Source organism: Capra hircus, chromosome 25 (assembly GCF_001704415.2).
Source record: "Capra hircus breed San Clemente chromosome 25, ASM170441v1, whole genome shotgun sequence".
NCBI lineage: Eukaryota > Metazoa > Chordata > Mammalia > Artiodactyla > Bovidae > Capra > Capra hircus.
The window spans coordinates 27,812,769-27,824,979 of NC_030832.1; the positions used below are offsets into that span (position 1 = coordinate 27,812,769).

The window sequence follows — 12,211 nt, forward strand, 5'->3', positions numbered from 1 at the left end:
TGACTCTCAAATGGAAAATCAATTTATTAATTTATAGAAGCAGATCTACTTTATTTGTGCCCATTTGCGAACTTTAAAATGGTTATTGGTTTCTTTCTTGGTGGTGCTAATAGGAAAGAATCTGCCTGCCAAAGCAGGAGGTGCAAGAGAGCAGGGTTTGACTCCTGGGTCAGGGAGGTGGCCTTGGATAAAAATGGCAACCCACTCCAGTATTACTGCCTGGAAGATCCCATGGAGGGAGGAGTCTGGCGGGCTATAGCATGTGGGGTTGCAAAGAGTTGGACACAGCTGAGTGACTGGGTGCTTGTGGATGCATGTTCACACATGTAGACACACACACATACAGAAGCAGATGAACTTTAGTTATTTGTGCCCATTTGCTAGTTTTAAAAAGATCATAGTTATCTTTCTTTTTTTTCATGTGGACCATTTTTTATTGTGAAGGCTTTATTGAATCTGTTACATTATTGCTTCTGTTTTATGTTTTGGTTTTTTGACCTAGAGGCAGGTGGGATACTAACTCCTGGACCAGGGATCAAACACACACACCCTGCATTGCAGGGGAAGTCTTAACCACTGGAACTTCAGGCAAGTCCCCACTGTTTTGATTCTGATTATAAAATTAATGCATGTTCATGTTGGAAATTTTCAAAAACTCAGAACATATGAAGAATAAAATGGAAATCACCTGTAACACTGATAATAACACTTCACATCTATCTACAGCTGTGTGGATTTAATTTTAGCACTACTAGGGTCATACAGTCAGAGAAGGCAGTGGCAACCCACTCCAGTACTCTTGCCTGGAAAACCCCATGGATGGAGGAGCCTGGTAGGCTGCAGTCCATGGGGTCGCTAACTGTCAGACACAACTGAGCGACTTCACTTTCACTTTTCACTCTCATGCATTGGAAAAGGAAATGGCAACCCACTCCAGTGTTCCTGCCTGGAGAATCCCAGGAACGGCAGAGCCTGGTGGGCTGCCGTCTGTGGGGTCGCACAGAGTTGGACACGACTGAGGCAACTTAACAGCAGCAGCAGCAGCAGCACGATCATACAGTATAAACTTTTGCATCTTACTTTTTCTTATTTTTATATTGTAAGCATTTGGGGGAAAAAAATCTTTCAGTTCAATTCAGTTAGTCGCTCAGTCATGTCCAACTCTTTGCAACCCCATGAATCGCAGCACACCAGGCCTCCCTGTCCATCACCAACTCCCGGAGTTCACTCAGACTCACGTCCATCAAGTCAGTGATGCCATCCAGCCATCTCATCCTCTGTCGTCCCCTTCTCCTCCTGCCCCCAATCCCTCCCAGCATCAGAGTCTTTACCAATGAGTCAACTCATCACATTAGGTGGCCAAAGTACTGGAGTTTCAGCGTTAGCATCATTCCTTCAAAAGAACACCCAGGACTGATCTCCTTGCACTCCAAGGGACTCTCAAGAGTCGTCTCCAACACCACAGTTCAAAAGCATCAATTCTTCGGCGCTCATCCTTCTTCACAGTCCAACTCTCACATCCATACATGACCACTGGAAAAACCATAGCCTTGACTAGATGGACCTTAGTCGGCAAAGTAATGTCTCTGCTTTTGAGTATGCTATCTAGGTTGGTCATAACTTTTCCTCCTGGGAGTAAGCGTCTTTTAATTTCATGGCTGCAGTCACCATCTGCAGTGATTTTGGAGCCCCAAAATATAAAGTCAGACACTGTTTCCACTGTTTCCCCATCTATTTCCCATGAAGTGATGGGACCAGATGTCATGATCTTCGTTTTCTGAATGTTGAGCTTTAAGCCAACTTTTTCGCTCTCCTCTTTCACTTTCATCAAGAGGCTTTTTAGCTCCTCTTCACTTTCTGCCATAAGGGTGATGTCATCTGCATATCTGAGGTTTTTGATATTTCTCCCGGCAATCGTGATTCCAGCTTGTGCTTCTTCCAGCCCAGCGTTTCTCATGAGGTACTCTGCATATAAGTTAAATAAGCAGGGTGATAATATACAGCCTTGATGTACTCCTTTTCCTATTTGGAACCAGTCTGTTGTTCCATGTCCAGTTCTAACTATTGCTTCCTGACCTGCATACAGGTTTCTCAAGAGGCAGGTCAGGTGGTCTGGTATTCCCATCTCTTTCAGAATTTTCCGCAGTTTATTGTGATCCACACAGTCAAAGGCTTTGGCATAGTCAATAAAGCAGAAATAGATGTTTTCTTGCTTTTTCAATGATCCAATGGATGTTGGCAATTTGATCTCTGGTTCCTCTGCCTTTTCTAAACCCAGCTTGAACATCAGGGAGTTCACGGTTCACATATTGCTGAAGCCTGGCTTGGAGAATTTTGAGCATTACTTTACTAGTGTGTGAGATGAGTGCAATTGTGTGGTAGTTTGAGCATTCTTTTGCATTGCCTTTCTTTGGGATTGGAATGAGAACTGACCTTTTCCTCTTTTTTCAGTCTTTGCCGCTCAGCCCTCATCAGAGGAAGAAAGGGGCGGGGGAGCTGGGCATGTGCCCCACTCACAGTTTCCTCTGAAAGCAGCCCCAAGTCCCCGGCCAGTCTTCCTCCCGGTGGCAGTCAGTTGATCATCTTCCTCTTAGTTAGGGTCTCATTTCTGGACATCCTTCTTGCCCCAGGCTGGCTGTGGCCCTGGGCACACCACTTTCCATGGAGCCCCGAGTGCCCGCTGCCCTGAGAAAGAACTTCTGCTCCCACCAGACCTCGGACACAAAGCCTCCTAGCTGTTGGTGTCATCAGAAAGTTATCCATTCATTCAGTCAGTATTTACTGGGTCCTCACTGTGTGGCAGGGCGTGGGCCAGCCACTGGGCATACAGCTGTGAGGGGCAGGGAATCCCGCTTCCTCCAAGCTCCCGTGTCCCATCTGTGTCTTCAGGAAGCTCTTCCCCAAGCTGCTTCCAGATTCACTGAGCTGTCTGTGCACTCCTGCCTTGCCTTCTTCCTGAGGTGTTCAGGGTCAAGAGGTTCAAGGGGTTCCCTGTGGGACTCAAGTTCTGCCAGGATGTCCAGAGGTTGTATCTCATGGGTCCTGGCCCCCAAAGGCCTTCCCTGACCCCAAGATAGCTCCCTGGCCCTCTCCACACTCTCTACATAGAACTGCTCACTGACAGCAGAGGCCTTGTTCAGTGTCCTATTCCCAGGGCCTAGAACACCATGTGGGTGTTCCCTGTGTACCCCGAGAGAGTGAGTGAGTGAGTGAGTGACTGGGTCTGCTTCATGGAGTCGTAAAAATTAAATGAATCCATAGAGACACTGGTGAGTTGCTGGTAGGGTGGTCTGGAATCTGCGAGGGTCTGGGAGACGTCTTTTTTTTTTTTTTTAATATTTTAACATGCAGCCATATAAATATTTGGCTGCATCCAGTCTTGTGCTGCTTGGGCTTAATTGCCCTGCAGCATGTGGAATCTTCCCAGACCAGGGATCGAACCTGTGTCCATGCATTGCAAAGCGGATTCCCACCGCTGGGCCACCAGGAAAGGCCCCGGGGAGAAGTCATGTTGTCCAGCTTTGCCTGCAGGCAGAATTGCTGGGGGGCCTGGCCCCTTAGTTTCCTGGGTGGTCTGGACCCGATCCCCGCCCTGTCTCCTCAGTCGGGCCCTACCCTGGACATGCCCGTGCCCTCCAGCTTCAACGACGTGGGCCAGGACGGGCAGCTGCGGAGTTTTGTCGGCTGGGTGTGGTATGAACGGGAGATCACCCTGCCCCAGCGGTGGACGGAAGACCTGGGCACGAGAGTGGTTCTGAGGATCGGCAGCGCCCACTACTATGCCATCGTGGTCAGTGCAGCGGGCGGCGGGCAGAGCGGGTGTCCAGGCGCGGGGCGGGGCGGGGGTGGGCTGTCCTGGGGAGCCTGCTCCCAGCCACCACCTGACAGCCTGCCTCTGGGGCACAGGTGGGGGCAGGGCACATTTAAGGCCCCAAGCTAGGGTTTGTGCCCTGGGTGGCGGAGAGTGGTCTCGTCTATTTCCCTGGATGCCCCATTCTTCCACTCATGAGGTCGGTGGCAGCTGGCAGAACCCTCAACCCGCCCCACTCTGCCCGCTTCCCTCATCCTGCCCTTGTGTGTGAGGGTGTGCCGGACACAGCTGGGCCCCACTCCCGCTTGTCTCTCTGTATCTGCAGTGGGTGAATAGGGTCCACGTGGTCGACACGAGGGGGGCCATCTCCCCTTCGAGGCTGACATCAGTAAGCTGGTCCAGAGCGGGCCCTTGTCCTCCTGCCGCATCACCATCGCCATCAACAACGTGCTGTCCCCCCACACCCTGCCGCCTGGGACCATCCTCTACAAGACAGACCCCTCCATGTGAGCAGCACCTTGCCCAGCCCCTGCCCCCGCCCCCACTCCATACCCTGCCCAGATGTCTTCCCACCAAGGGACAGGGTGGCTTCAGCAGAGGTGAGGCCCTGGCTCTTGGAGGCCAGGGAGACATCTGAGTTGAGATTGAAGGATTCAGGGCAAGGCCACTGTCTCCTTGCTCCGTCCTAGGTACCCCAAGGGTTACTTTGTCCAGAACACAAAGTTTGACTTCTTCAACTACGCGGGACTGCATCGGTCTGTGGTCCTCTACACCACACCTACCACCTACATCGATGACATTACTGTCACCACTGACGTGGACCAAGACATTGGTGAGGCTCCTGCCAGGATCTGCCCTCAGCCAGGCCCAGAGTGGCTTGGTTCCCTGTTTGGAAAGATCCCCTTGGAGACAGGCTCTCCCATCCCTCCTCAAGGTGATCTCACCTGTAGGATCCCAGGTCACGTCCCCCCACCTTCTCTCTCATCTGATCTCTCCTGTAGGGTGGGTGAATTATAGGATTGTTGTCCAGAGCAGTGACCACTTGCAACTGGATGTTTGTCTTCTGGATGAGGAAGGCAAAGTCCTGGCCAAGGGGGCAGGGGTCCAGGGCCAGCTGCAGGTGCCCAGTGCCCACCTCTGGTGGCCGTACCTGATGCACGAGCACCCTGCCTACCTGTACTCGTTGGAGGTAATGGTGGTGAGGATTGGGCTGAGGGAGGCTGTTGTCCCCATCCATCAGCTCTAGCTTCAGCAGGCCTGGTCACGTCAGCTTCCTGGTCTGTTGGATTGAAGAGTCCCCAGTCTGATTTTTTCAACTCTCTGTGGGGAGGCCGAATTGGAAGAGGAGGCCCCGCAGCAGTGTGGGCAAAAGTTTCTTGTTGTTCACAGCAGATGTAATTTCTGCCTGTCTCCACCCGCAGTCCCAGAGGTGGGCTGCCGTGGTTTGCCGGGGGCTGTCCTGAGAAGCTCAGGCTGCGTGGGGCTCAGGCCCGTCAGGCTGCCTCACACTCAGTGCTGGGCTTTCGCAGGTGAAGATGATGGCGCAGACGGCCGTGGGGCCCGTGTCTGACTTCTATACCCTCCCGGTGGGGATCCGCACCGTGGCCGTCACCGAGAGCCAATTCCTCATCAATGGGAAGCCGTTCTATTTCCGAGGGGTCAACAAGCATGAGGATGCAGACGTGAGTAGGGGCTCCTGGGTCCCTGTTTCTCGCCATCCGCTTCCCCGCGGCCCCTGGAGTGGCTGAGGGCAGCTCAGAGCAAACCGCCCCAAACCACTGCCTGTCCTTGGCCTGGATAGCGGGCTGATGGGGTGACTCCTGTGGGCCCAGCTCTCGGAGGAAACGTGTCTGGGATGGGGTCGAGGGCAGGGGCTCACCCATCTCTGCTGTCCCCCAGATCCGAGGGAAGGGCTTTGACTGGCCGCTGCTGGTGAAGGACTTCAACCTGCTTCGCTGGCTGGGCGCCAACGCCTTCCGCACCAGCCACTACCCCTACGCGGAGGAGGTGCTGCAGCTCTGTGACCGCTACGGGATCGTGGTCATCGACGAGAGCCCCGGCGTGGGCATCGCGCTGGTGTGAGTGCCCGCTGCCTGCACTGCGCGGCCCCCCCAGCTTGGCAGCCTGTGCATGCATGCTGTCGCTCAGTCATGTCTGACTCTGGGACTCCATGGACTGTAGCCCGGCAGGCTCCTCTGTCTATGGGATTCTCCAGGCCAGAATATGAGATTGGGTTGCCATTTCCTTCTTCAGGGGATCTTCCCGACCCAAGGATCGAACTTGCGTTTCCTACGTTGGGAGGCGGGTTCTTTACCACTGAGTCATCAGGGAAGCCCAGAGTTTCTACAAGAGGGAAAGAAAATCAGACTAACCTGCTCCCTCTCCTCCCTTGGCCCCCAGGGAGAGCTTCAGCAACGTGTCTCTGCAGCACCACCTGGAGGTGATGGAGGAAATGATCCGCAGAGACAAGAATCACCCGGCCGTTGTAATGTGGTCCGTGGCCAACGAGCCGGCTTCCTTCCTGAAACCAGCTGGTTACTGCTTCAAGTGAGTGCTCCTGCCGTGCCTGGGCCGGGTCCCGGGTGAGACCGCAGCCTGCTGGCCCAGCTCAGCCTTGCCTGGGAGCCACCGGAGTGGCGGTGGGCCCTGCGGTGCGTGTGGGCGGCTCCCAGCCCAGGTGCATCCATCCTTGGTCAATTCAGGGGACAAGGTACCCACCCACCCAGATCATGATTTCAGCCAAGTGTCTCCTTGACACCCCTGAAATGAAATGCAGAGTTAACCTACCTACTTATACATGCAGCTTCAAATTAAATAAAAAAAATAGTGACGTGGCCTGACTGACATTTGTCAAACAATACACAAATGTGTGAGCCTGACTCTCCAGAAGGGCCGCTGAAGGAGTCAGGCACTTGCACCTTCTGCGAAACTCCCTGAAAACACAGCTGCAGAAGCTGATGACAGCGCTGGAAAGCGTAGCTGGCGACTCTGGTGCCACGAGCAGCTTTTCCTTCGGTTCTGCCCTTTTCTGAGGCTCTGAGCCGTGGCGGATAGAGTTCCAGTCAAATCCAAGCCCTGCTCTTATTTAGTCGCTAAGCCATGTCCGATTCTCTGCGACCTCATAGCCCACCAGGCTCCTCTGTCCTTGGGATTTCCCAGGCAAGAATACTGGAGTGGGTTGCCATTTCCTTCTCCAGGGGATCTTCCTGACCGAGGGATCAAGCCCACATCTTCCACTTGGCAGGCGGGTCTTCACCACCAAGCCACCTGGGTCTTCCTTTGATTTTTATGGTGTCTCCATTCCTGGGAAATTTAGTACATGTTAGAACTGCACAAAACCAGTTTGCAATGGTTTTGAGTTCACCTGTAAAGGGGCTTTAAGTTTTATAAAGCTGACTTACCTAGGCATACAATTATAAACAGATTTTCAAAGACGTGCATATTCTGACTATCCTAAAGTTACGTTGTTAGACGGGACCAGGTCACCTGAACTTCATTGTCCGTTCACTGCATACCCACCCCCCAGGCATTGTCCTGGGCAGACACCTCACACAGGGTCCATCTCCCCACAGTGGGCCAGCCTCCTGGCATGTTCCTTGGTTCCTTCTCTTTCTTCCCATCCTGAAGTTGTAGCGTAGCCGGGCATGGAGAATTATTTCACTTACTGCGGAGGCAGCAGAGGCCATGGAAATACTCCCTAGGAGGCACTGCCTGCATCCCCCTGTCCTGGATGGAAGCTCTGGGTAGTGGACCTTCCTGAGCAAAGACGAGCTCTGGACACACAGCTGGAGGTCGGGTTGGGCAAAAAGTTCGTTTGTGTTTTTTCATAACCTTGTTCAAAAACTCAAATGAATTTCTGGCCAAGCCAATACTTGCCTATTTAAGTCTCTAGTGAGTGCCCAGCGCACAGCTTGCCTCCCAGGACACGCTCCCTAGTGATGTGTTGTATTAATACTCATCCTAACCTGCACAACATCCTAGTTTCGTCAGAGATGAGGAAACTTGCTTTTGGCAGCGCCCAGCTCAAAGATCTCAGCTTTGACTCTCATCTCTTGAGGATGCCCCCTTTGGGGGACGGGTGGGGGACTAAGATCTGGGGAGGGAGGAAGAGAGAGTGATGTCAGGAAACATGATGTCTCGAGGAACATGTTTGCTTACCTGAAATGCCCTAGAAGGCAGGGAGGAGAGCCGTGTCGTGGGGGTGTTTAGTCTGGGAAGATGCGAAGGAGGGGATTCAGGAGGGGTGCCTGAGGCCCTCCTCAGACTGACGGCACCGTGTCTTCTGCCCTCCGTGGACAGGACGCTGATTGCCCACGCTAAAGCCTTGGACCCCTCCCGGCCCGTGACCTCTGTGACCAACACCAACTATGAAGCAGACCTGGGGGTGAGCCTGCGGGTCTCTGCACATCTTCCTTCCACCTGTCCTCTTGTCCTGCCCTGATGCTTGCTGAGATGAGCTGCTGGGAGGGACCATGAGCAGCCAGTCTGACTGTTTCCATAGATGGTCTTTGGGTTAAAGAGAACTGCCAGGGAGTGATTTGCCAGGCAGTGTAGCTTCTCGACACTAAGGAGGTCAGGCATAGGAAGGTTGAATTCCTTCTCAGTTCATTTTCAATTCATTGATATCTCTACACTTTGATTTAATTTTATGCCCCCAAGTTTAATATGCTCAGAAAAGGGCAGAGGTTTAAGGGAGCTTAAAGTCATCATTGACTTGTGTTTCTCCAACTCGGCTGATCGTTGGAGCCACAAATGGAAGCTTTTTGAAAGGACAGAGGTCCAGATTTTGTGATTCTGGGTCCAGGGTAGGAATCTGTGTTTTAAAAAAAACTCCTCAGTGATTCCAGGCACCAGTCAGCTTTGGGAACCACTGCTGTGATCCAGGGTTGGGGGGACTGAAAATTGAAGGGAGAGGCTCACCCAGCCGGTTGGACCCCATGGCTCCTCTCACGGTCCCTGGGCACAGCAGCCCCTCAGAAACTGTGTTGAGTTGTTGCACAAAAGCTGTAAAACAGGAGCAAGAAGATGCTTCACTAGGGCACTGAGGCCAGTACTAAGAAGTGCTCCAGAAAGGGAAATCCTCTCGAGAAAGAGAGGATAAGAAAACCCTGTTCAAGTGTAGGTGTGAGCACTGTCATTGTCACATGGACCCGATGGTTTGCAGCCCCAGTGATCCGGTGCCATCTCTTCAAAGGAACACGACTGTGGTGGAACACCAAGGGGCACAGGCAGACCTGGGCGTCTCAAAGTCTCAGTGGCATCCCTTTCTGCTCTGGTGGGCAAGGGAGCCTGTGCTGGTGCCCCCAGAAGGTTGCCAGGCTCACCCGCTGGGATGTGTGAGCTATGGTCACGTGCCCACCCAGAGGTGCCGCTTCCCAGCGGCATCTTTCTGCCCCAAGCTCAGAAGGGTACTGTAGTCCCTTGGGAGAGATGGACCGCATGGGTCCCAGTGCAGACTCTGCAGGTGAACGTGGGTTCAGGTGAGCTTTGCGGTCCAACGAGCAGCGCATTGCTCAGATTCACGGTGGTGCTGCCCCCATCCCGGGCTGCCCTCCTAGGAGGGAACTGTCCAGTCTCTTCAGGGCCCATGACAGTAGCTCAGAAAGGGGCCTCAGGAGGCTCTGTGAGGAGAAAAACTGCCTTCGGCCCTCAGTTGGGCCAAGGGGATGACTAATGACAGGAGCGCAACCTAGAGATGAAGGAAGTCCAGCCTGGACGGGCTCCCCTGGGCCGGCGTGCCTGCGGCCAGCTCTGCCTCTCATCGCCCTCCCGGAGCCCAGCTGCAGCCAGGTCAGGGGTGCCGGCCCAGAACGAGAGGCTGGCTCCCTTCACTCGTGATCTGTGTGAACAGTTACTACTCCTGGTACCACGACTATGGGCACATGGAGGTGATTCAGCTGCAGTTGGCAACCCAGTTCGAGAACTGGTATAAGGCCTACCAGAAGCCGATGATTCAGAGCGAGTACAAAGCGGATGCCATTGAAGGCTTTCACGAGGTAAGTGCATCGAAGACGGGGGTTATTTTTCCCTCTCTCGGACACTGACGTCAGTCATCACTGCCGCAGGCTAGAGATCTGCCTCCTTCCCCGTCCCTCCCTTGTCCTGGCCACCTCCCACAGCTTACCAGGCTGGCCCTAAGCTGCCTCTCCACACGGCCGGCCCGGACTCAGCCTCTGTTCCATGTGCGTGGTCCTCAGGTAGCCTCCCACAGGCTGCCCAAGTGGTCCCTGGAACAAATCCAAGCCTTGTCCTGTCCCTGGCTTCCCCTGACCCCACAGGACGAAGCTCTAATCTGTGCTTGGGGCTGTCCGTGCCCTCTGCCCTCTCCCAAGCCTTCAGTCCCGGATCTTGGTCTGTTGTGTTTGTTCAGCAAGCCCTTCTTAGCTCCACCATCGCCAGCTAATGGAACTCAACTCCGCGCTCGTGCTTCAGCTCAGGTGTCCACTCTTTGGGGAGGAGGACGCCACCTCGGTGGGCGGAGGAACACCGTGAGCTCTCACGGTCCCTGGTTCTCTCCGTGTCCAGACCGGGGGCTCCAGGAGGGAGATTAAACTGTTTCCCTTGGCTTCCTAAGCACTCCGCAGTTGTATCTGCAGTGCATCCTGTATAATAGCATTTTAATCCTCCTGGTCGGGAAGGAGGACCAAAGCCAACAGGGGTTGGTTCTCTTGTCAGATGACTGCAGTGCTGCCTCCTCGCGCGTCAAAGACCAGCACCCCCCACACATTCCCATGAGATGAAAACGCAGACCTTACACTCTGAGAACATCTCAAAGATCGTTATATCTCAGCACACGACAGACGGGAGCTCTTCTCCGGAGACAGAGTCCATAGATGTGGGCACTGCTTTGCTCCCTCCTCACCTGGCAGGTCTCAGCTTCAGTGAAGCTTTCTGCGGCAAATCATGTATCTGATGAGGGGTTAATACCCAAAATACATAAAGAACTCATACAGTACAATAGCAAAAAATCAAACAATCTGATTTTTAAAATGGGCAGAGGAACTAAGTAGACATTTTTTCAAAGAAGACACAGTTGGCCAATAGGTATTTGAAGGTGTTCAACATCAGTAGTCATAGGGAAATGCAAATCAAACCACAGTGAGATATCACCTCACACCTGTTAGAATGGCTACTATCAAAAAGACAAGAAATGAGTGTTGGTAAAGATGCGGAGAAAAGAGAACACTTGCTGATGAGAATGCTTTTTGGTGTAGCCACTGTGGAAAACAGTATGGAGCTTTCTTAAGCAACTAAAAATAGAACCACCACATGGTCCGGCAGTTCTACGACTGGGTATTTATCCAAAGAAAACAAAAACACTAACTGAGAAAGATGTACCCTTATCTTCACTGTAGCATTATTTACAACAGCCAAGACATGGAAGCAAACTAAAATGTCCATCAGTGGGTGAATGGGTAAAGAAAACTTGGCATATAATAGGTTAGTCCACCATAAAAAAGAGTGGAAGTTTGCTATGTGTAACACCATGGATAGAACTTAAGGGCATGATGCTAAATGAAATAAGTCAGAAAAAGATAGATACTGTATGATCTCACTTATATGTGAGATCTCAAACAACAACAAATAACAAATGAACCAAAAAACTGAGTTCATGGGTACAGAGAATAGATTGGTGGTTGCCTCAGGGAGGGAGTGAGCAAAATTGGTGAAGGGAGCAAAAGGCACAGATTTCCAGTTATAGAACGAATAAACCCTGAGGGTGTAATGTACAGTATGCTGGCTACAGTTAAGAATACTGTATTGTATATTTGAAAGTAGCTAGGCAAGTGGCTCTTCAAAGTTCTCATCACAAGAAACAAAAAGCTGTAAACTTGTGTTCGGTGACGGCTGTTAACCGGGCGTGTTATGGTGATCACTCTGCAATATCTGCAGATATCAAGTCAATGCATGGAACCCCTAGAATGGCAGGTCAGTTATGCCTCATAAAGGAAATAATATGCCTTGCAATAAATTATATTTTCATTTTATTTTAAAATAAATTATATTTTTAAGAGATTCCATGGCTGTAACTTTTTTTAAAAGAAGAAAATAACACATGTTGGTGAGGATGTGGACATTTGGGAACCCTTGTGTACTGCTGGTGGATAAAAAGGTACAGTCACTGAGGAAAACAATTTGTTGGTTCCTCAAAAAGTGAAACATGTTACAATAGCCAGGACGTGGAAGCAACCTAGATGTCCATCGGCAGACGAGTAGAAAAGAAAGTGGTGGTACATATACACAATGGAATATTACTCAGCTATTAAAAAGAATGCATTTGAGTCAGTTCTAATGAGGTGGATGAAACCGAAGCCTATTATACAGAGCGAAGTAAGTCAGAAAGAAGGACACCAATACAGTGTATTAACGCATATCTATGGAATTTAGAAAGATGGTAAT

The 12,211-nt window shown here is 51.7% G+C and overlaps 1 protein-coding gene across 1 annotated transcript in view; it reads left to right on the top strand.

Moving 5' to 3' along the window:
* The window catches only part of LOC102174355 (beta-glucuronidase), a 52,315-nt gene extending 41,355 nt beyond the window's left edge, over window positions 1-10,960 (top strand). The window contains 10 exon segments of the mRNA XM_013974816.2: window positions 3,605-3,790; window positions 4,137-4,155; window positions 4,158-4,317; window positions 4,501-4,643; window positions 4,813-5,000; window positions 5,341-5,493; window positions 5,711-5,889; window positions 6,212-6,358; window positions 8,111-9,807; window positions 10,487-10,960. Of these exon segments, the coding sequence (XP_013830270.2) occupies window positions 3,605-3,790; window positions 4,137-4,155; window positions 4,158-4,317; window positions 4,501-4,643; window positions 4,813-5,000; window positions 5,341-5,493; window positions 5,711-5,889; window positions 6,212-6,358; window positions 8,111-8,252 (1,317 nt within the window). The 3' untranslated portion in view covers window positions 8,253-9,807; window positions 10,487-10,960.